The sequence below is a fragment of the Plectropomus leopardus genome, chromosome 4, assembly GCF_008729295.1.
Source record: "Plectropomus leopardus isolate mb chromosome 4, YSFRI_Pleo_2.0, whole genome shotgun sequence".
In the NCBI taxonomy this organism is placed as follows: Eukaryota; Metazoa; Chordata; class Actinopteri; order Perciformes; family Serranidae; genus Plectropomus; species Plectropomus leopardus.
In genome coordinates, this window is record NC_056466.1 from 20,689,706 (window position 1) to 20,715,406 (window position 25,701).

The 25,701-nt window shown below is 37.5% G+C and overlaps 1 protein-coding gene across 1 annotated transcript; it reads left to right on the plus strand.

Annotated features, from left to right (window-relative positions):
• Window positions 1–3,121: 3,121 nt before the first annotated feature.
• Window positions 3,122–25,665, plus strand: LOC121941642 (cAMP-specific 3',5'-cyclic phosphodiesterase 4C-like). The gene is made up of 15 exons (XM_042484469.1): window positions 3,122–3,292; window positions 4,843–4,970; window positions 5,064–5,246; window positions 5,380–5,419; window positions 5,663–5,733; window positions 6,138–6,300; window positions 7,242–7,335; window positions 7,445–7,602; window positions 9,310–9,408; window positions 9,539–9,703; window positions 10,764–10,863; window positions 11,005–11,159; window positions 12,322–12,444; window positions 12,596–12,778; window positions 25,363–25,665. The coding sequence occupies exons 1-15, from the start codon at window positions 3,122–3,124 to the stop codon at window positions 25,663–25,665; spliced, it is 2,136 nt and encodes a 711-aa protein (XP_042340403.1).
• Window positions 25,666–25,701: the final 36 nt, after the last annotated feature.

Genomic DNA, 25,701 nt, shown 5'->3' on the forward strand with positions numbered 1-25,701 from the left:
AATCGGCGTGTGGCTGCTATTAAGAGGAAAAAAAGGCATTACCAGGGTACAAAAAAAGGTGGGGGTACCGATGGAGAGAGGAGGCGCGGAGGCTGTTGTATGGGATTAATGGACACACTGTGCAGAAGGAGGGGGGGGGGGGGGGGGCGGGGGCTTCTCCACGGAGGCTGTGGTGGAGGTGGTGGGGGGTGGCTGGGGAGACCACTGTGGCAGGGGAGAGGCAGGGAGGGAGGGAGGCTGGTGAAGCCGCGGATATTCATGAAGACGCCAAGTGTTTTTTCTCTCGCCGTGGTGACACACACTGCTAGTCTGCGGAGAGACGGAGGGAGCTGGAAGAGAGAAGGAGAAGGAGACGAGCGAAAGCAAGACGAGGCCCAGCCCATCTTGCCATTGATCTTTGAGGCGATCAAGGTGAGTCTGTTTTCCATTCTAACATGCTGCAGATTGACTGTGTGTGTGTGTGTGTGTGTGTGTACATGTGTCCGTCTGCCACATATGTCTTGCAGTGCGTGTGCAGACACGGCAGGGCTGTCCTCATGTATGCATGGTTTCAGTATGTCTTTATATATATATATATATATATATATATATATATGGGTGTTTTGTAATTGAAGAGCAGGCTGGTAGTTGAGCTGCATATTGATGCATTGCTGTATGGTTTTATAAGCTGCTTTATCTGTGGTGGAGGTGGTACTGATGACAGCCATGGTGCGTGGATGTATGTGCTCAAAATTTCTCATTGTCTGTGCATATATATGTCACTGTGTCACCATGCATTTGTTGATTTCTCCGTGCAGAGCTCTTTTTTTCTGCCACTCTGTGAATCAGTGGTGTGAGAGTGCTTTCATTGAGTGGGTGTGTTCTTGATGACCCCTGGTAAAAGTCGTCTCCACCACTATCTGTCTGTGCACCAGCTCAGTCAGAAACACTCTGATATGCCGAATCTGTCCTATCCAATGGAATTAGGTCATCTCGGACTGCTCAGAGTAATTATATAACATCACAGAGCTTTGGTGTTGCAGTAGCTGCTCAGAATTAGCCACACTGTAGGTACAGCTCCTGCAATGCCCAAAATATTTTGTTAGGGCTGCCCGAACAATCATTTGTCTCGATATTACCCAACAAATTGTGATTTTTTTCAATCAGTTTTTCATTATTGTGTCCTTGTGTTTACACAAAACAATAGGCATTTGTTCCCATATATGTATATATGCAGTTAGTATATGTGGAAGAGGATTTTTTAAAAGACATATCTGATGATGCATCAGATGCATTTATTGAATGCAAGCAGGACAGAGAGTTCTAAAAGAAGGATGATGACTCAAAAACAGAACTAGGCGCCTGTACTAACTCTGTATCTCTGTTTTCTCACAGGGGGGATTCTTCAAAGAAGAGGACACGCAGGGACAGATTCAAGGATGGATCGTACATTATCAAACCTGGAATTTTGACTTCTTGATTTCACCAATGGGCCAGTTGTATCTCACACTTCTCCCTATGCAGGATTTGGATTCAACTAGCCGATCAGACAAAGGAAAAGTGATCTGAGACAGGAAACGCTTGGTGCAAAGTCTCCCACAAGCTGGATTTGGATTATTGATTGTTGCATTCATGTTGGATCGCTGGGAAATGTCATGCGAACAATACTCCAAGTTGGATGAACATTTTCGAAAACTTGGAAAAAGGTTTTCTTCAGTAGTGACATCATGAGCTCTGTTTTGGATATCCAATTGGCCTGTCTGGCCAAAGCAAGACAACATGTAGGTGGACCTATTTTTTCACAGAAACTAGCAGCCTACACTAAAATGGAGTGAGAATTTAGATTTTTTTCTGTCTTCCACCTTTGGCTTGTTGAAAAATACAACACATCAGAACAAAGGTCATCCACCTCGCACTGAACCTGTAGCCTATCAGGGGCACTTAAATGCACCTTTAGCATCTATCGGCAGGTTGGACACCCAGTTTCAGCCCTCAAAAGACTGAGGTGTGGAGGACAGAGTGTGAGTGAGGTGGTTGGCTGGCTGAGTCAGCTCCAATGGGGGCCGGTTGTGACCCGGTCTGACCTCGGTTTGACCTTGCAGTGACCCTTGACCTCTCCGGTCCTGGCTCTCCACCTGCTCTGTTGCCTGGGTTCCGGAACGCTCCGCCCTGGGGCCCAGAACGAGCCAATCAGGATGAAGAAGAGCCGCAGCGTGCTGTCTGTGACTGGAGAAGAGGTGAGAATATAAACAATCAGGGATACACTTGAGAATATCAACTAACTCTGTCGCTTGTTTCCATGAGAGTAGATAGAACAGACTGTCACACTGGACTGTGCTTATGTGTGTGTTTTCTTGAATGCTTACCATGACACACAAACCTTGTGACTTTCACACATCCAAGGCTCCCTTTGTTCTTGTCGTCAAGGTCTGAGGACGCGCGCAAGAGTTAGAGTGGACAGATTGTCCTCCGAGCCTCCACTCACACAGTGTGAACCACTCAGTCAGTCTTAGTCTTGTATGTAAATGAGCCCCAGCTAAATGAGTGCTCTATGTAAATGAGCTATTTTCTTTTAAAAATAACATCTTGGCTGACGGACATAATACCATGCATTATTCAAGTGCTGTTTTATTGATTATGGTGAGGAGCAGGTGCCCATACATGTGTGTATATGTGTACTGTATGTGTGTGTGGATGTGAGCATCTTTCCACATCTGGGTCTGGACAACATCAAACGCAGCATGGAAGCAACACGGCACTGTTGCCTAGCAACTGCTACCATTCCCCCAGTGTTTTGTTGCTACGGTACTGCAGTGCAGATCAGCCTCTAAGAGCTCGGTCTGTAGAGGCCTTATCCCAAACACACTCACACAGCCACATGCGCATGCATGCAGCCGAACACACACACACAGTAACACAAACATGCAAACACACATACACTGATGATTTATGGTATGTGTTTTTGTGCCATTTCTTCACTTATCATGATCTGAATATCTAAAACCAACATGGTTTGGTGCATGGACCAAGTTCTTTTATTTTTATGACTTACTCTGAATTGTTATTGTTAAGTACACAGTTCATATTTTTATATGACAAGGAGAAAAAAGGTGTTATCTTTTGAACATGTCTCTCTTGCCTAATGTCTCCATCCCCTGCTGTCCCGCCTGTCTCACAGGGTAACAACACAGATATAACAGGTGCTGGGGAGAAGGCGGAGTCATCTCGCTACAGCCGCTCTTATACGTCCGGGGCCACACTGGGGGCTGAGCTACGCAGAGGGAGGAGCAGAAGACTCTCGTCTAGTCTCCAGGTATATAAAAGAAGCACTGGTGCTTTAACCTGCTTGGGACGCTGGGGTAAAAATGAGCTCTGGGCTTCCATTAACCTTCCCTCATGTCAACATATTATTTAAGGACCATGCCATTTGATTTGGCATTTTTTTGTGTGGCAATTATTTTTTCTATTATATAGCAAATTATAAACAAGCTAGCCATTTCACAAGCCACAATGCTGTTTCACAATATTCATTGTGTTGTCCTGTCTTCCATTCATTTCTGTACAAAGTGAAGATTAGCTTGGGCATTACTCTGTCATTATGAGGTGTTGTATTGCTGACTTTCCAAATCAGTCTGTGCTTAAAATGCTTCACTATGCAACAATAATACTGAGAACACTATGTGCTCACTTGATGCTCACTGTGATAGAATTACGTTGAAATAATCAATGTTTATATTAGTCAATAGATCAGTTTGCTATGTGTGATGTGAAAGGGGAAGAGAGAATTATTTTCCAACTCCTTGTCTTATTGTTGTGGTTTTGAAGCCTACAGCTTTACAGTTTAGATGCAGCATGCAAGTGTGTTAAGGGATATACCATATATACTGTAATATAGTAATACTCTGATAAGCCCATCGTAAGCACTAGCACCAAACAGCAGACAAACATAGTAAATATCTGGGGAACACAGTGGAGCATTTAGCATCTAAAAACTCATTTAGATTTCCCAGGAGACAGTGATGAGCAAAACAGGGCTTTAAGTGGAATTACTGGGCTTGCATTCACCAGGTGGACATAACACAGCTCCAAATAAATGTTTATGTTCCGCTGTGTCTGCTGGATGTGTAAGTGGGCAACTATTGTTTTTACAAGTTTTCCATATCAACTTAAAAGAAGATATCAGTGATTTTAGTGTGTTTACAGTTTGTACCGTTTGTTGCCTCTAAATGTCAAAACGATCTCAGTTATTGAGTTAACTGAATTTCATACTGCACATAATTTAATAAAAACCAATGGCGGGGTGGAATGGCAGGAAAAATACATACAAATACAAATAAATACTTCGCTGCATGCATTTAACTTGCTCAGCCAAATAGTTTTATAGTCAAAAGTTGTATTGAAAGGTTTTGAATGGATCGTCGTCACAAAACTACTTACTCACTTTTCTCTGTGTTGTGTGTATTAAATGGCGAACTGTATAGGGAATAACCTAACAAGATTTCGGAAACTATGCTGGAATTTTCTTTCCCTGGAAAAACACAACCACATTGCATTGCGGTATATGGGAGTAAAATGTAGTGTATATCGTATGTACACTCAAATCTGCTGTGCATTGTGGGTATTTAATAGTGCACTATATAGTAGATGAAATAAACCACTGAGAATTCGAACACTATGCGACAAAATTGCAAACATAATAGTGTACTATTTCTGTGATAGGGAACGGTTTTGAAAAAAGCTTGTGAATCTTGGGCTTTCGGGGCCCCTGTGTATCTGGGACCCTGAGGCAGTATTGTGTATTATCGGCCTGCAAAACAACTGGTGACTCTTATAATCTGCAAACCCTCCCTTCTAACTCTACAGGTACCCTGCTGGCTCCGCCCTCGAGACCGGACTCGTTCACCTGAGGTCCTGAGTAACGTATCGCGTCCAACAACTCTTCCTCTCCGCATCCCACCACGCATCTCCATCACACAAGCAGACGCTGACAAGTACACAATTTAACTTCTTTACATCTTGCCAGAGGCTTTGCAGGATGTTTTCTCTCTGATTGTCAAACTTTTTCTCCTCTCCTCGTGCTGCAGTTATGAAGCAGAAAATGGTGTGTCACCAGGTCACACCCCGCTGGGTTCACAGAGTCCAAGCCTCACCCTACACACCTCCTTTCTCCAGGGCCAGAGACGAGAGTCCTTCCTCTACCGTTCAGACTCAGACTACGACATGTCGCCCAAGACGGTCTCACGTAACTCCTCCCTCGCCAGTGAAGGGTGAGAGTCATGGAGAAAGACAAAATGAATGAGTGAAAGGGGGAGAGAACATGCATGTGTGTACTCAAATGTTTTCAGAAGAAATATTAGTCATTTCTGCTTCCTCTCTTACTTTCAACTCTCTCACTCTCAGGCACACAGGAGAGGACTTTATTGTCACACCTTTTGCTCAAGTGAGTCTCACTCAATAGATAAATAATTTCCCTTCAGTGAATTATTAATAATTTTACCAAATATTGTGTAAAATGCTTCATAATGATTCAGGTCTCCCCCAAATAGAGACCTATTTACACCATTTTTGATCTGTTGTAAAATATTGGAGGTTTCAACACTTCATTCCTGTCTTAAACCTCCCATTAAGACATTTCTCTGATATTATTCTGTATATATATTCTGTGGCACATGTGATTACTTAGGTACTTGCCAGTCTACGATCGGTACGGAGCAACTTCACCATTCTTGCAAACGTCTCCACACCACCAGTCAAGTCAGTACCAACTCATTCTTCTTATGATAGTATGTTGTCATGTATGTAATCAGTCAGAGAGGTAGTTCAGACTTTACAAATCCGACTAAAATAATTGAATTTACTGCCGTATATCGGACCTAAGAAACGGTATGCATAGGGATGCATTTTAAGTCACATTCATTCACACATTTTGTGACTGTAGTAACAGTATCTTTAGATTGAACTAGAAAGTAAAACACTGATCACAAAGCTAAACACAACCCACAGGTATGAGCTTAAAACTACATGTGACAGTGATAATGAATAGCTACAATTACATTTAAAAGGAAACAATTCAAAAAGATGCAAAAGAGGAGGAGACTGATGCTAACTTGCTGCTACCTGCAGTTGTTGGTAGGTCTAACTACCTGTTGCATCATCAGGAGGTCTCCGCTTGGTGGTGTGTGCGTCAGTCCCAGGGCGTCACTATCAGACCAGCAGTATCAGCAGCTCGCCCTGGACACACTGGAGGAGCTGGACTGGTGCTTGGACCAGCTTGAGACCATTCAGACACACCGCTCTGTCAGCGAAATGGCCTCCAACAAGGTATGTGAACATCACTGAACCAACCAGTCCAACCAACACATCAGCAGGTTAACAAATATATTACTAACCATGTACATTTTATGTTGCAAATAGAGGTTATCAACAGTTTTTGCGTGCTGAATTTTATGTATCTTTACGCAATGTTCCGTGTTCAACTATAAATATCATGCCACAGTACATATCGTTGTCTCAGCAAATAAACTCTGAGGTATTGTTTTTCATGCTGTGTATTGATAAATGCCTCTATGCTGAACTGTACTGTGACTGAAAACTAATTCATGTTAAACAGGGAAATGCAACGCTTTTCAGCAGAACAATGTTTTGTTTCTGTCAAGTTACTGCAATCTTAAACCTCAAGTCTTAATTACGTCCACCAAATCCACAAATTTCCTTTTTTTCATTAAATTAGCTCTGGTTCTTCAACCAGTTCATTCAGGATTCTTGTAACCGTGTTGCTATCCAGCAAACATGCCTGCATTTCCACCAGTTTATAGTGGAACCGCTGTAATCAAGGTTGTATCATCAACAGAAGGCATTGCACAATGCACAACTGAAATAAACAGCAATAACAAAACTGAGGATTACATTTTTTGCCTGCAAACTTTTGATTTGTTATTATTTGTTTTTACCCCCCAAAACAACCCTGAACTAACGATAAATGCACGCTCTTTTTTGTCAGATGATTTCTCACTTGACCTCTCCATAGTTGCCTTCCACTGATGTGGTCAAAGTTCACACTTCAGGTCAAAGAAAACCTGTTACTTTTTGGTTTCAGCAGAAAACCCCTGGCAGCAAGAGGCTTTATCAGCATGGCGTGAACTTGTCTGGCACGGGTGTAAATGTAGCAGATGATCATTTATGTATAAAGGCCCCACACTCCAGCTTTAAGATTTAAAGAACCAGCATATCATAGACTCTGCTTTGCTCCTGTTCTGCCACAGTTTAAGAGGATGCTGAACAGAGAGCTGTCCCACCTGTCAGAGATGAGTCGCTCTGGTAACCAGGTGTCTGAATACATCTCCAGCACCTTCATGGGTGAGTGGGACCAGAGTCTGACTTCTGTCTGCATCACGGTTTAAGACCTTTGTCTCACAAAACCAATACATTTCTTAATGTGTGATTGTTTTTGTCCATCAATCTGTAGACAAGCAGAATGAGGTGGAAATCCCGTCTCCTACCCTAAAAGACAAACCTATGAGTCACATCAGCGGAGTGAGGAAACTGTCTCACAGCTCCAGCCTCTCCAGCACTTCCATGCCTCGCTTCGGTGTCAACACAGACCACGAGGATGAGCTTGCCAAGGTCTGGTTGTCTGTTTTTCTTTCTATGACTCACTTCAAAACAAGTTGCACAAATCAATCCCTGTTCAGGCTGGGACTGTGAACAATGATAATATTTTTTATCTTATGTCTACCAGAGGTATTATAGTTTTGTATGTCCTATTAGATTGTATTTTTACTTTTTATTTTTTTGTTGTCAATTTCTTTTAGTTTCAGTTGGTTTCCAGACTGGACTCACTCATTTCAGAGTAGTTTTCATTGTTTAAAAACTTCAGTTTTAGTTAAGCTTTATTAGTTTCAGTCAGTTTTTTTCCTTAAAATCTAGTTTTTATTTTTATTTCAGTTAACAAAATGTTTTTTTTCTTACTAAGGTTTAGTTTTTATTTTAGTTTTGGTTAACTATAATAACCTTGGTGCATCCAGAAAAATAACATTTTATGTTTCAGGTCTTTTGCAGATTTTAACCTTTTCTTGTACATCTTTTTAGGCTTATTTGTTCCTTCCAGAAGTATGTAGAGAAAGTGTGTGTGTGCCCTGCATTTTTCTGCTTTTAGGGATTTCCTGCTGAGGCTCTTTTGGTGTCACATGTAGACTGAAGACAGAGATTTCCTGTGGGATATGAGTTTGATAAAAAAAACCAAACAAACACAATAAAATGTAACAACATACTAAATGAGTTACAAGCAAAGAAATTAAACAAGCTGATTTAGTATTTAAAGACTTTTTATTGACAACCACTTCAGGGTTGATGGTCTCACTGTACTGAAATGTCAGTTCCTGTCTGTTTCGCCTGAAGATGTAATCTTTTGATATTCCCTTCGTCTGCTTTTTTTAAGCTTGGTGCCTCATTCTTCAGTTTTATCCAGTCTGTAGAACCAAACATTTGGAAAGCCCAAAATGGGATGGAAACTGCCCCTAGTACATAAATCAGATGTAGCTATGCTCAATACAAATGGCAACACTAAGAGTGAACGACCATGCTGCCATTTTCTGCAGGCTGATTTTGACCTGAATGAAAAGTTTAGGAAGTGATAGAAATGAATCCTGGGGGAGGACATGAATGTCTTCAACAGATTCCACGGCATTCCACTGACATCTCTATCCATCCAAACTAGACTGACTAGTCGGTCAGTCCAGTGGGTTGCAGATATTTCCAGAATATCACTGAACACGCTAACACATAGACTGAGGGATCAGTGTTATTTTGAGTAACATGAAAGGGAAGTCTGCTGGTAGGCATCAGACACCAGAGAGTGTTTAACCAGGGCTTGATGATATGACATTAAATACAGCAATGCTTTATAATTCCTTACTTATGTTGAATCATTTCTAATGTTTGTCTAAAGTAATTTAGGGCTGTGAAATACACTGAGAAGCTGGAACAAGGGTCTTTTATTTTTGTTTTCTCAGTCAAAAAAATCGACTTATCACTTTAGCTCTATCGTAATTATTGATTGGCTGGTTTGATTTACGAATAGAGGTCATCGGTTGAAGTTGCACAGCTCAGCCTGTAATTTGGACATTTAGTTTTGGAAATTTGGTTCATTGTCTAGTCCTATGTTAAATTCTACCGCACATGTAAACGGGGTCTTGACAACCTCTGAGCTACTTCTCTGTTTGTTACGCTTTAAAATAACAGAAAAGTTTACATTTGAAAATGTTGATAAATGTCGGACTCTATATTTCTGTGTGTGTGTGTGTGTGTGTGTGTGTGTGTGTGTTTGAACAGGAGTTAGAGGATCTGGATAAATGGAGTTTTAACATATTCAGAGTAGCAGAATTCTCCAACAACAGACCTCTCAGCTGCATCATGTATGCCATCTTCCAGGTAAACAACACGAGTGTGAACGTGTTTTCTGTGAAATCATGTTCCTCGTAAATTATTTTCCTGTTTTTTGCTGATGTACATAATGTGGGTGCCTGTGTGTGAAGTTGTGGCTCCTGTCCTTCCTTCTCAGGAGCGGGAGCTGTTGAAGACATTTCGTATCCCAGTTGACACTTTTGTCACTTACGTGATGACCCTGGAGGACCATTACCATGGAAACGTAGCGTACCACAACAGCCTCCATGCTGCAGATGTCACGCAGTCCACACATGTCCTCCTGTCCACACCTGCTCTTGATGTATGTTGACAATCACATAAACACACACCTGTTGGTTGTTTTTGAAAGTGGACAGTTTGGGTTTGTCACAGAAAAGTTCTCCTTATTCTGTCTTTTTTGACAAAAATACATTTCTTTTTAGAACGCAAGTAAATGCAGCACACTATGACTTTATTATGAATGCTGAAAAGCTGAAAAATGATCACAGCCTAACCCATGGCACAACGTGACAAGCCTTATTTTTATGAATAAATATAAATGCTCAGACCCTAAAAATCAGTCTGTGCATCACTGGTAGTCTGTGCCTGTTAGAATGAGTTTTTTGCAGTATATGTTTTGTCCATAGCGTGCCCCAGGAACGAGTCCCAATCCCAATGATGCATTAGCATTCCAGCACTCTTCTTTAAGTTAGTGGGTTTTTTGAATGGGTTTTCGGTTAGATCCCTAAATCAAGGTCTCTGGTAAACACAAGCTTAAGAAGCTAACATGTTTTGTTCTCCAACATAAAATACGACAGTAAATACCTCACTCGTGAATTTTGAAACTTCTCTTTGTGTGGCTTAAAGCAAGCAATTGCTACCAGGTGGCTAAATGAGCTACAGAACATCCTCATGATGAATGTGTCTTCACATCCCCGCTGCGGGAGGGATGTTGAAGTCATGTGAGTGTAGTGTCGTTTGTTTATAGCCTACAATTGGTTTTTAACTTGTGGCTGTTGTATTCAGGCTTTATCTCACTGAACAAAACGTATTAGTAGCATAATTGTTTGTGAGCCGCACACCTTATTTTCTGCCATAATTCAAAATCCTATAGATAAAAAGCTAACCACTATAATGATTTTAGTCAGAAGGACAATGAGCTGCTGATTTTGGATCAAAGTCCTTCTAAGAAAGCAAAATCATGATTCATCTACAGAGGGACCGTATTGGACATTATATTTTTAAAAAATGTGTTTTTCCCCATATTTTTTATATTCTACATAAACAGACAAACTCACAGATTTTCTTTTGATAAAAACTTGTGGAAATATCTCTTTCTCTGAACTTTGTCTTCTGTCTCCTGCCCTTCTTGTCCTTTTTAGGCTGTCTTTACTGACCTAGAGATCCTCGCCGCTCTGTTTGCTGCAGCTATCCACGATGTCGACCATCCTGGAGTTTCCAATCAGTTCCTCATCAACACCAGTGAGTGCATACACACATGTGCACGCACACACACACGCACACACAAAAAGAAAAATATGTCAAAAAAGTTGATCTATTCACACAAACTGTTTCCACACCTCCTCCTCCTCTTCCTCCTCCATCTCTTTCCACTGTGCTCAGACTCGGAGCTGGCCCTCATGTATAATGATGAGTCAGTTTTGGAGAACCACCATCTCGCTGTGGGCTTCAAGCTTCTGCACCAGGAAAACTGTGACATCTTCCAGAACCTCACCAAGCGCCAGCGCCAGAGCCTTCGCAAGCTTGTCATCGATATGGTCAGGACATTTTCTGCCAAATCTCACACTGTCCCATTTGAATTATAGAAAAATAATTTCCCTTCAACTATCATTTGATAGTTTTAGATTTGTCTCATTTATTTGATATTTATTGTTTTAGGCGGCTCTCACTTTGTATTTAAGGTGCCACTTTGTGTTGTTTCTGGGATGTGATGTTTTCTAGAGTTCTTGTTTTTTCGATTTTTATTGGCAATTGTATTTATTTTAGACAGTTCAAGTTCATCTTGTTTAGATCTGATCTTGTTCATAAGATAAAATTTCGTCATCTTTTTTTATGCGGTTTTCCTATAATTCATCGTTGCTGCCCAACCTGACCAGGACAATTTTAAAGAGGTGTTTGATCTCAATGGGGCAAATTTAAGTTAAAACCAAAATCAAATGTCAATCACAGACAAATGTCTCAGCTTTAAGTGTCCTATGGATTCCCAGTAAGTTTAAGAACTGGATTTAAAAAAAACCCAAAACTGCTAGATAAAAAATACCACTTAATGTTTACATTCACCAATGGGCTCCACCAGGTCAGGTGCCAATTCAACATGCTGAATCGGCCAAATACAACGAGCTAACAGTGCAGGACAAAAAACTAGGGTGACAGCCCTAAACTGACCAATGGTCAACTGTGTCAGGGCCCTTAAAGATCCAGTGTATAGGAGGTATTCGGATATATTGTCAGAAATGGTATATAATATTTATCGCTACAATTTCATTAGTTTATAATCACTTGAAAACAAGTGTTTTTGTTGTTGTAGAATAAGCTCTTTATATCTACATACAGAGCAGGTCTTCTTCTACAGAGTCAGTCACGTTGTTGCTACAGTGGCCCACAACGGACACACCAAACTCTGGCTCTAGATAGGGCAATAGCCATTATAGCTCTCCCTCAGGCTTTGCACACAGCAGACATTTCACTTGTTGCAATCTGCAACTTCACCGCTAGATTCCACTAGACCTTAAAAAGTTGCTCTTTGTCTGGGAGTTCCTTTTTTTTTAGCTAAAAGTTATCTTATCCACATCCCATAATTAAAAGCCTGTTTTGTTTCCACTATCTTTGGTTTGATTTGACAGATGAGGATAGAGAGTAGGTGACTCTTTGTGTATTTTTTTTTGTTTTTTAGTTTTGTCTCACTGTCTCTGTCTGCAGGTGCTGGCCACAGACATGTCCAAACACATGACCCTTCTGGCTGACCTGAAGACCATGGTGGAGACCAAGAAGGTGACCAGCTCTGGTGTGCTGCTCCTGGACCACTACACAGAACGGATACAGGTAACTCATCTGCTTATACCGACTGTGGTCACTACTGCAAAAATGTCTTGTGTAAAATCTGCACACATCTATTGCACTGTGCAGATATGTAGATGATGTGTGATACAGTATGTGTGTGTGTGTGTGTGTGTGTGTGTGTGTTTGTGTTTAGGTGCTGAGGAACATGGTGCACTGTGCAGACCTGAGCAACCCCACCAAAACATTGCCACTATACAGACAGTGGACGGAGAGGATTATGGAGGAGTTCTTTCGACAGGGTGACAAGGAGCGAGAGAGAGGGATGGAGATCAGCGCCATGTGTGACAAGCACACGGCTTCTGTGGAGAAGAGTCAGGTAACACTCAATTGCTCTCTCTCACCCACTTTAAATCTGACATGGTTAATATAGTTATTTGGGATTTATGAATTTGAAACTCAAACTTAAACCCCTCAGTTTATGATGAGACTTTCACAAGTGGGAATGGACATTTTTCGAAGCCATTCTTGGTGTCATCCACAAACACTACAATGTTTTGTAATGTTGCAGTGTGGGGGGAAATTTAATGGTAACAAAATAACAGAAAGACTGAATAAGCAAAGAGGAACAGGAACATATTGATCCTGTATTTACTGAGAGACTCTTAACGGATACATTTGCCAAAAATGCCACAAACTGCATCTTTAAAAATGACCATTTGAGTTTAATCACATCCTTCGGTGGCCTATATAAACATGAAGTGAGTCACTGGGTTTTTCTTTTTCCAAATTAATCTCCAGATAGTAGACACTAACTGATTATGAATATTTTTCAGTTATTTGTTTACATAATTAATATTTGTACACACATGTAAAACATCAATTTACTGCTTTTTTATATGGTCATTGATATAAGACGCCCTCAAAGGAATATTTTAACCACAAAATAATAATTTCTAATCAATACTTACCATGTGTTACACTGAATTTCTAAAGAAAAATTCTTGCTTGCCTCCAAAGTGAATGAAGAATCCAAAAAAGTCATAGTATAGTATGTAGTCCAAAATGGGACAAAAACGGCAAAGTACAGTATGTCATGCAAAATGGTGTGCATAAACATACTATGGCATGTTGTCCAAGACTGCAAAAAGTCATAATATAGTATGATTTTAAAAATAACATAAAAAGTCATACTAATTTATGTCTTCCAAAATATGAAAAAAATTATATTATGTTGTCCAACATATGCCAAAAATGTATGCCATAGTATGTCGTCCAAAACTGCATTTAAAAGACATACTATAGTATGTACTACTAAATGTCATACTATGGTACGTCATCAAAAATATGCCAGAAAAGACATACTATATAATGTTACCAATATATGCCAGAAATTACATACTCAAGTATGTCTTCGGAAATAACATAAAAAATTCATAAAATAATACGTCATTCAAAATATGCCAAAAAAGTCATACTATCCTATGTTGTTCAAAATATGCCAAAAAGTCATACTTTAGTATATAGTGTCTGAAATATAAAACAAAATCATGCTAAACTATGTCATCAAAAATAGCATAAAAAAGGCAAAACATGAAAAAAAAGAAATCTTAATTTTAATCTTAATACAGCATGTCTTACAAAATATACCAAAAAACTCATACTATAGTATGATGTCAAAAATATATATATATTTTTTTTAAAAAGTCATAGCATAGTATATGTCCTCAAAAATATGGCAAAAACATTATGCTATAGTATGTCTTTCAAAATAGCATAAAAAGTAAAGAATAAAGATAATACATCGTTCAAAATATGCAAAAAAGTCATAGTATACTATGTTGTCAAAAATATGCCAAAAAAGTCATACTATAGTGTGTCGTTCAAAATGTGCCATAAAAGTCATAGTATAGTATGTTGTCCAATATATGCCAAAATCTTATGCCATAATATATCTTCCAAGATAGCAAAAAAAAGTTATACACTAGTATGTCATCCAAAATATGCAGAAAAATGCATACTATAGTATGTCATCCAAATTGGCAGATGCGTCTGTCGAAATCAAGGAATAACGGCCTGACTCATTTATCAGTCACGTTTTTGACGTCATACACACTTAATAGTATAAAATGTCAAAAAAAGGCCTAAAAAATGGACGAAAATGCCACAGTATAGTCTGTTGAAAAATGCCCAATTTTGAAATGTCGAAAAAGAATGGCTGAGAACGACTTATTTTAGCTTGTACAGTCATGTCATTGTATACCATGTTGAAAAAATGGGCAAAAATGTTAAAATATAGCATGTTGACAGAATTTCTGAAAATGACATAGTATAGTATGTAAAAAAATGTCAGGTTTTGACATGTCAGAAAAAAGCCTGAAAACCACGTTATTGCTTGTAGAAAGACGTCATAGATTACAAAGTGGAAAAATGCCACAATTTGGCATGTCCAAAAAAATCGCCCAAAACACCATAGTATAGTTTGTTAAAAAATGACAAATTTTGACATGACCAAAAAATGCCTGAAAATGACATATTATGACTTGTAGAGATGTGTCAAAATATACAAATTGGAAAAAAAAAAGGCCAATTGTAATAATTTGGCATGTCGGAAAAATGGCCGAAAACCCAGAAGTATAGTTTGTCGAAAAATGTCAAATTTTAACATGTCAGAAAAATGCCTGAGAACGGCATATTATAACTTGCAGAGACGCGTCATAGCACACAAAGTGGAATAAAAGTCCAAAAACATCATAATCTGGCATGTCGAAAAAAATGTCCGAAAGAGCCATAGTATAGTATGTCCAAAAATTTAGAATTTTAACATGTTATAAAAATGGCTGATAACGACCTATTACACCTTGTAGAATCGAGTCATAGAATACAAAGTGGGAATAAAAGCCAAAAAAAGCCAAAAACATCATAATTTAGCATTTTGTAAACATGACCAAAAACAGCTTAGTATAGTATGTGGAAAAAATGACACATTTTGACATGTCATAAAGATGGCTGAAAACAACCTATTTTACTTTGCAGAGTCAAGTCAAAGTAAAGAAAAAGAAAATAAAAGTCAGGAAATGCCAAAATGTCATCATTTTGAATGTCGAAAAAAATACTTAAAAATACCATAGTAGTCACTAGTCAATCAGGAGTCAGTAGTAGACAATAGTATGTCAAAGAAATGTCAAATTTTGATGAAAAATGGCTGAAAACAGCATATTATAACTTATAGAGATTCGTCACACTGTACAAAGCCATGACATTAAAACATGCAAAAACATACAATAACAACATAACATAGCATGTCAAAAAAATAACCAAAGAAAAAAGGCTATAGTATGGCAAAAATGTCAAAAATTGACATATCCGAAAAAAAGCTGAAAACACCTCAAAACAGCATAAAATAGCATGCTGAGACTTGCCATAGTATTAAAACATGTAAATATCAACAAGAGCATAACATGGCATGTCAAAAAACTGACCAAAAAAACAAGGCTATAGTATGGCAAAATTGTCAAAATATGACATGTCCCAAAAACAGCTAAAACTACCTGAAAACAGCACAGAATAGCATGCGTAGACACGCCATGGCATTGAAACGTGCAAATATGGTCAAAAACACCCTAATATAACATGTTGAACAAATGACAAAAAAAGCAGGGCTATAGTATGGCAAAACAGCTAAAAACGCCTTAAAATAGCATAAAATAGCCTACTGAGATATGCCAAAGCATTAAAGCGTGCAAAACCAGCCCAAAACAACATTACATATTATGTCAAAAAATTGAAAGAAAAGCTAAGCTATAGTATGGCAAATTTGTCAAAATTTGACATGTGCCACAAGCAGCTGAAAACACCTCAAAACAGCATAAATTAGCATACTGAGACACACCATAGCATTAAACCGTGAAAAACCAGCCCAAAACATGATAATTTAGCATGTCAAAAAATTGATCAAAAAAGCAAGGCTATAGTATGGCAAAATTGTCAAAATTTGACATGTCCCAAAAACAGCCAAAAATACCTGAAAACAGCATAAAATAGTATGCTGAGACACGCCATAGAATTAAAACGTGCAATTATGGTCATAAAACACCATAATATAGCATGACCAAAAATGACCAAAAAAAAGCAAGGCTATAGTATGGCAAATTTGTCAAAATTTGACATGTCGCAGAAATAGCTTAAAACACCTCAAAACAGCATAAATTAGCGTGCTGAGACACACCATAGCATTTAAACCGTGAAAAGCCAGCCCAAAACATGATAATTTAGCATGTCAAAAAATTGATCAAAAAACCAAGGCTATAGTATGGCAAAATTGTCAAAATTTGACATGTCCCAAAAACAGCTGAAAACACCTCAAATCAGCATAAAATAGCGTGCTAAGACACACCATAGCATTTAAACCGTGAAAAAACGTCCTCAAACATGATAATTTAGCATGTCAAAAAATTGATCAAAAAAGCAAGGCTATAGTATGGCAAAATTGTCAAAATTTGACATGTCCCAAAAACAGCCAAAAATACCTGAAAACAGCATAAAATAGTATGCTGAGACATGCCATAGCATTAAAACATGCTATATTATGTTGTTTTATGACCATAATTGCACGTTTTAATGCTATGGCAAAAGCAAGGCTATAGTATGGCAAAATTGTCAAAATTTGACATGTCCCAAAAAAACAGCTGAAAACACCTCAAATCAGCATAAAATAGCGTGCTGAGACACACCATAGCATTAAAACGTGAAAAAACGCGCCAAAACATGATAATTTAGCATGTCAAAAAATTGATCAAAAAAGCAAGGCTATAGTATGGCAAAATTGTCAAAATTTGACATGTCCCAAAAAACAGCTTAAAATACACTCAAAACAGCATAAAAATAGCTATGCTGAGACACACCATAGCATTAAAACGTGCAAAAATGGCCAAAAAACACCATAATTTAGCATGACAAAAAATGACCAAAAAAGCAAGGCTATAGTATGGCAAAATTGTCAAAATTTGACATGTCCCAAAAACAGCTGAAAACACCTCAAATCAGCACAAAATAGCGTGCTGAGACACACCATAGCATTAAAATGTGAAAAAACGGTCCCAAAAACATGATAATTTAGCATGTCAAAAAATTGATCAAAAAAGCAAGGCTATAGTATGGCAAAATTGTCAAAATTTGACATGTCCCAAAAACAGCTGAAAACACCTCAAATCAGCATAAAAAGCATGCTGAGACACACCATAGCATTAAAACGTGCAAAAATGGCCCAAAAACAAGATAATTTAGCATGTCAAAAAATTGACCAAAAAAGCAAGGCTATAGTATGGCAAAATTGTCAAAATTTGACATGTCCCAAAAACAGCTGAAAATACCTCAAAACAGCATAAAATACGTGCTGAGACACACCAAAGCATTAAAATGTGCAAATATGGTCAAAAACACCATAATATTAGCATGACAAAAAATGACCAAAAAAGCAAGGCTATAGTATGGCAAAATTGTCAAAATTTGACATGTCCCAAAAACAGCTGAAAACACCTCAAATCAGCATAAAATAGCGTGCTAAGACACACCATAGCATTAAAACTTGAAAAACCGGCCCAAAAACATGATAATTTAGCATGTCAAAAATTGATCAAAAAAGCAAGGCTATAGTATGGCAAAATTGTCAAAATTTGCCATGTCCCAAAAACAGCTGAAAACACCTCAAATCAGCATAAAATAGCGTGCTGAGACACGCCATAGCATTAAAACATGCAAAATGGTCCCAAAACACCATAATTTAGCATGTCAAAAAATTGATCAAAAAAAGCAAGGCTATAGTATGGCAAAATTGTCAAAATTTGACATGTCCCAAAAACAGCTGAAAACACCTCAAATCAGCATAAAATAGCGTGCTGAAGACACACCAAAGCATTAAAATTAAAAAACCGGCCCAAAACACCATAATTTAGCATGTCAAAAAATGATCAAAAAAGCAAGGCTATAGTATGGCAAAATTGTCAAAATTTGACATGTCCCAAAAACAGCTGAAAACACCTCAAATCAGCATAAAAAGCGTGCTGAGACACACCATAGCATTAAAACGTTCAAAAAACGGCCCAAAACATGATAATTTAGCATGTCAAAAAATTGATCAAAAAAGCAAGGCTATAGTATGGCAAAATTGTCAAAATTTGACATGTCCCAAAAACAGCTGAAAACACCTCAAAACAGCATAAAATTAGCGTGCTGAGACACACCATAGCATTAAAACTAAAAAAAACCATGCCAAAAACATGATAATTTAGCATGTCAAAAAATTGATCAAAAAAGCAAGGCTATAGTATGGCAAAATTGTCAAAATTTGACATGTCCCAAAAACAGCTGAAAACACCTGAAATCAGCATAAAATACTAGCGTGCTGAGACACACCATAGCATTAAAACGTGAAAAAATGGTCCCAAAACATGATAATTTAGCATGTCAAAAAATGATCAAAAAAAGCAAGGCTATAGTATGGCAAAATTGTCAAAATTTGACATGTCCCAAAAACAGCTGAAAACACCTCAAATCAGCATAAAATAGCGTGCTGAGACACACCATAGCATTAAAACTTAAAAAAACGTCCTCAAAAACATGATAATTTAGCATGTCAAAAAATTGATCAAAAAAGCAAGGCTATAGTATGGCAAAATTGTCAAAATTTGACATGTCCCAAAAACAGCTGAAAAACACCTCAAATCAGCATAAAATAGCGTGCTAAGACACACCATAGCATTAAAACGTGCAAAAACCGTCCCAAAACATGATAATTTAGCATGTCAAAAAATTGATCAAAAAAGCAAGGCTATAGTATGGCAAAATTGTCAAAATTTGACATGTCCCAAAAACAGCTGAAAACACCTCAAATCAGCATAAAATAGCGTGCTAAGACACACCATAGCATTAAAACTTAAAAAAAACGTCCAAAACATGATAATTTAGCATGTCAAAAAATTGATCAAAAAAGCAAGGCTATAGTATGGCAAAATTGTCAAAGTTTGCCATGTACCAAAAACAGCCAAAAATGCCTGAAAACAGCATAAAATACTATGCTGAGACACGCCAAAGCATTAAAATGTGCAACTATGGTCATAAAACACCATAATATAGCATGACCAAAAATGACCAAAAAAAGCAAGGCTATAGTATGGCAAAATTGTCAAAATTTGCCATGTCCCAAAAACAGCTGAAAACACCTCAAATCAGCATAAAATAGCGTGCTGAGACACACCATAGCATTAAAAACAAAAAAAATGTCAAAAACAAGATAATTTAGCATGTCAAAAAACTGACAAAAAAGCAAGGCTATAGTATGGCAAAATTGTCAAAATGTGAAAACATGTCCCAAAAATTGCTGAAAACACCTCAAAACAGCATAAATTAGCGTGCTGAGACACACCATAGCATTAAAATGTGCAAAAAAACGTGCCAAAACACGATAATTTAGCATGTCAAAAAATGATCAAAAAAAGGGCAAGGCTATAGTATGGCAAAATTGTCAAAATTTGCATGTCCCAAAAACAGCTGAAAAACACCTCAAATCAGCATAAAATAGCGTGCTAAGACACACCATAGCATTAAAATGTGCAAAAAACGGCCCAAAACATGATAATTTAGCATGTCAAAAAAATGACTAAAAAAGCAAGGCTATAGTATGGCAAAATTGTCAAAATTTGACATGTCCCAAAAATAGCTTAAAACACCTCAAAACAGCATAAATTAGCGTGCTGAGACACACCATAGCATTAAAACTTAAAAAACCGTCCTCAAACATGATAATTTAGCATGTCAAAAAACTGACCAAAAAAGCAAGGCTATAGTATGGCAAAATTGTCAAAATTTGACATGTCCCAAAAACAGCTGAAAATAACTCAAATCAGCATAAAAAAGCGTGCTGAGATACGTCATAGAATTAAAACGTTCAAAAATGGCCCAAAACAAGATAATTTAGCATGTCAAAAAATTGATCAAAAAAGCAAGGCTATAGTATGGCAAAATTGTCAAAATTTGACATGTCCCAAAAAACAGCCAAAAATATCTAAAAAAACAGCATAAAATAGTATGCTGACACACGCCATAGCATTAAAACGTGCAAATATGGACGAAAACAAGATAATTTAGCATGTCAAAAAATTGATCAAAAGAGCAAGGCTATAGTATGGCAAAAATGTCAAAATTTGACTTTAAACTAATGTTTAAAGAATGTCTGAAAACAACAATATTATAGTTTCAAGAGACTCTTTCTAGCAGACCATGTTGAAAAAACAGCCAAAAATGATGTAATATAGCATGTCTTAAAAATGGCTGACAACAACATAGTAAAGCATGTTGAACAACGTGAAATATTTACTTTGTATGACATTTTTGTGCAGTTGTGTACAACATACCTATCTATGACTTTTTTAATGCTATTGTGGACAATATACTATACTATGACGTTTATTTCGCAATTTTAGACAACATTGTATGGCATGACGTTTTTGTGCAACTTCGGATGACATACTATAGTATGACTTTTGTGCTATTGTTGACGACATCCTATATGATGATGATTTAATGATCATTGACGACAATCTAGATTCAACATTCAAGATTTATTTTATTGCTTTCACAGAATGAAATTAAATGCCATTTCTCACCAGCTCATTGCATTGCATTTGAAGTCTTTGCAAATTTAAACAGTAAGAAATATACTAAAAAGAACACAAATATGCTAAAAACAACCTCAATGCAATAGAGACAAACAATATCAGATCCCAAAGCAACCAGACATTTCAGACACACTATTACACTAGCCAACAAACATAAAAAAAACACACACAGCAACAAAAAAGTAAGTGGCATATTCAGTAGAGAAAAAGTGTTCTGTTTCCATTGATGGTTCACTTTGACAGGTGACTAGCCGTCAAGCTGATGATTCTGTATTGCTGGAGGGGAGTTGTATGTGAGCACAAGTGTATGAGAAGGGAGTGAACACAGTCTGTGAACAATCCTTACAGCTTTTGGGGAGAAGCTGTTCAGCATCATGCTGTATCTGCAGCAGATGCTCCTGAACTTCTTCCCAGGAGGCAGAAAGTTGAACATGGCGTGAGATGGGTGGTGGGGGTCCTTAATGATAGAGGTGGCTCTGTGAACAAAACAGCATAAAATAGCATGGTGAGACACGCCATAGCATAAAAACGTGCAAATATCGTCAAAAACACCATAATATAGTATGTTGAAAAAATGACCAAAAAAGCAAGGCAAAAATGTCAAAATTTGACATGTCCCAAAAACAGCTGAAAACACCTCAAATCAGCATAAAATAGCATGCTGAGACAGGTCATAGAATTAAAACGTGCAAATATGGTCAAAAACAAGATAATTTAGCAGGTCAAAAAACTGACCAAAAAAAAGCAAGGCTATAGTATGGCAAAATTGTCAAGTTTTGACATGTCCCAGAAGTAGCCAAAAATACCTGAAAACAGCAGAAAAATTGCATGCTGACACACGCCAAAGCATTAAAACGTGCAAATATCGTCAAAAACACTATAACAATAGCATGTCAAAAAATGACCAAAAAAGCAAGGCTATAGTATGGCAAAATTGTCAAAATATGACATGTCCCAGAAATATCTGAAAACACCTCAAAACAGCATAAAATAGCATGCTGAGACACGTCATAGAATTAAAACGTGCAAATATGGTCAAAAACAAGATAATTTGGCATGTCAAAAAATTTATCAAAAAATCAAGGCTATAGTATGGCAAAATTGTCAAAATTTGACATGTCCCAAAAACAGCTGAAAACACCTCAAATCAGCATAAAATAGCATGCTTAGACACACCATAGCACTAAAACGTGAAAAACCGACCCAAAACATGATAATTTAGCATGTCCAAAAACTAACCAAAAAAGCAAGGCTATAGTATGGCAAAACTGTCAAAATTTGACATGTCCCCAAAAAAGCCAAAAATACCTGAAAACAGAATAAAATAGTATGCTGACACATTCTATAGCATTAAAACATGCAAATATGGTCAAAAACACCATAATATAGCATGGGCAAAAATGACCAAAAAGCAAGGCTATAGTATGGCAAAATTGTCGAAATTTGACATGTCCCAAACACAGCTGAAAACACCTCAAAACAGCATAAAATATTATGCTGAGACACGCCATACCATTAAAACATTCAAAAATGGCCAAAAACAAGATAATTTAGTACATTAAAAAATCTACCAAAAAAGCAAGGCTATAGTATGGCAAACTTGTCAAAATTTAACATGTCCCAAAAACAGCTGAAAACACCTCAAATCAGCATAAAAAAAAGCATACTGAGACACGTCATAGAATCAAAACGTGCAAATATGGTCAAAAACAAGATAATTTAGCATGTCAAAAAATTGACCAACAAAAGCAAGGCTATAGTATGGCAAAATTGTCAAAATTTGACATGTCCCAGAAATAGCTGAAAACACCACAAATCAGCATAAAATAGCGTGCTAAGACACATTATAGCATTAAGACGTGCGATTATGGTCATAAAACACCATAATATAGCATGACCAAAAATGACCAAAAAAGAAAGGCTATAGTATGGCAAACTTGTCAAAATTTGACATGTCCCAAAAACAGCTGAAAACACCTCAAATCAGCATAAAATAGCGTGCTAAGACACTCCATAGCATTAAAACGTGAAAAACCGGCCCAAAAAACATGATAATTTAGCATGTCAAAAAATTGATCAAAAAAGCAAGGCTATAGTATGGCAAAATTGTCAAAATTTGACATGTCTCAAAAACAGCTGAAAACACCTCATATCAGCATAAAATAGCGTGCTAAGACACGTCATAGCATTAAAACGTGCAAATATGGTCAAAAACAAGATAATTTAGCATGTCAAAAAATTGACCAAAAAAGCAAGGCTATAGTATGGCAAAATTGTCAAAATTTGACATGTCCCAAAAACAGCTGAAAACACCTCATATCAGCATAAAATAGCGTGCTAAGACACGTCATAGCATTAAAACGTGCAAATATGGTCAAAAACAAGATAATTTTGCATGTCAAAAAATTGACCAAAAAAGCAAGGCTATAGTATGGCAAAATTGTCAAAATTTGACATGTCCCAGAAATAGCTGAAAACACCACAAAACAGCATAAATTAGCGTGCTGAGACACACCATAGCATTAAAACGCGCAAATATGGTCAAAAACAAGATAATTTTGCATGTCAAAAAATTGACCAAAAAAGCAAGGCTATAGTATGGCAAAATTGTCAAAATTTGACATGTCCCAAAAACAGCTGAAAACACCTCATATCAGCATAAAATAGCGTGCTAAGACACGTCATAGCATTAAAACGTGCAATTATGGTCATAAAACACCATAATATAGCATGACCAAAAATGACAAAAAAAAGCAAGGCTATAGTATGGCAAAATTGTCAAAATTTGACATGTCCCAAAAACAGCTGAAAACACCTCATATCAGCATAAAATAGCGTGCTAAGACACGTCATAGCATTAAAACGTGCAAATATGGTCAAAAACAAGATAATTTTGCATGTCAAAAAATTGACCAAAAAAGCAAGGCTATAGTATGGCAAAATTGTCAAAATTTGACATGTCCCAGAAATAGCTGAAAACACCACAAAACAGCATAAATTAGCGTGCTGAGACACACCATAGCATTAAAACTTGCAAATATGGTCAAAAATACCATAATAAAGGATGACCAAAAACTGACCAAAAAAAGCAAGGCTATAGTATGGCAAAATTGTCAAAATTTGACATGTCACAGAAATAGCTGAAAACACCTCAAAACAGCATAAATTAGCGTGCTGAAACACACCATAGCATTAAACCGTGACAAACTGGACCAAAACATGATAATTTAGCATGTCAAAAAATTGATCAAAAAAGCAAGGCTATAGTATGGCAAAATTGTCAAAATTTGACATGTCGCAGAAATAGCTGAAAAAACCTCAAAATAGCATGAATTAGCATGCTGACATACTTCATAGAATTAAAACGTGCAATTATGGTCATAAAACACCATAATATAGCATGACCAAAAATGACCAAAAAAAGCAAGGCTATAGTATGGCAAAATTGTCAAAATTTGACATGTCCCAAAAACAGCTGAAAACACCTCATATCAGCATAAAATAGCGTGCTAAGACACGTCATAGCATTAAAACGTGCAAATATGGTCAAAAACAAGATAATTTTGCATGTCAAAAAATTGACCAAAAAAGCAAGGCTATAGTATGGCAAAAATGTCAAAATATGACATGTCCCAAAAACAGCTGAAAACACCTCAAAACAGCATAAATTAGCGTGCTGATATACACCATAGCATTAAACCGTGACAAACTGGACCAAAACATGATAATTTAGCATGTTCAAAAATTGATCAAAAAAGCAAGGCTATAGTATGGCAAAATTGTCAAAATTGTCAAAATGTCAAAAAACAGCATAAATTTAGCGTGCTGAGACACTCCATCGCATTGAAACATGAGAAACCGGCCCAAAACATCATAATTTAGCTTGTCAAGAAATTGTTCAAAAAAGCAAGGCTATAGTATGGCAAAATTGTCAAAATTTTATATGTCCCAAAAACAGCTGAAAACACCTCAAAAAAGAATAACATAGCGTGCTGAGACATGCCATCACATTAAAAAGTGCAAATTATGGTCAAAACACCATAATATATAGCATGTCAAAAAAATTGACCAAAAAAGCAAGGATATAGTATGGCAAAAATGTCAAAATTTCACATCTCAAAAACTGCCATTGCGCTATCTTGCAGTGTGGTCAGTTAGAGGACTGATACTACCCCCATGTCAATAAGAATCACATCAACTGTCTCATCCAACTCTCCGCAAAAAAGCGAATGAGTATTTTTTCCAAAATATTATCAAGGACTGAGGTTTGACTCTTTTTCATTTCCAGGTGGGTTTCATCGACTACATTGTCCACCCGCTGTGGGAGACATGGGCCGACCTGGTGCACCCAGACGCCCAGGAGCTGCTGGACACGCTGGAGGAGAACAGGGAGTGGTATCTGAACACAATGCCCCAGTCTCCCTCACCTCCCCCGGACAGACACCTGCAGCATGACCGCTTCCAGTTTGAACTCACCCTGGAGGACCTGGAGCACAACAACCACAACCACATTCACCTGAGGAGCAACGGCGGGAGGAGTGGTCAGAAAGACGTCTGTGACGACGATGATACAGACCGAACGCCAGGATGATGTAGAAACTGAGAAAGAAGACAAGCAGAATCACAA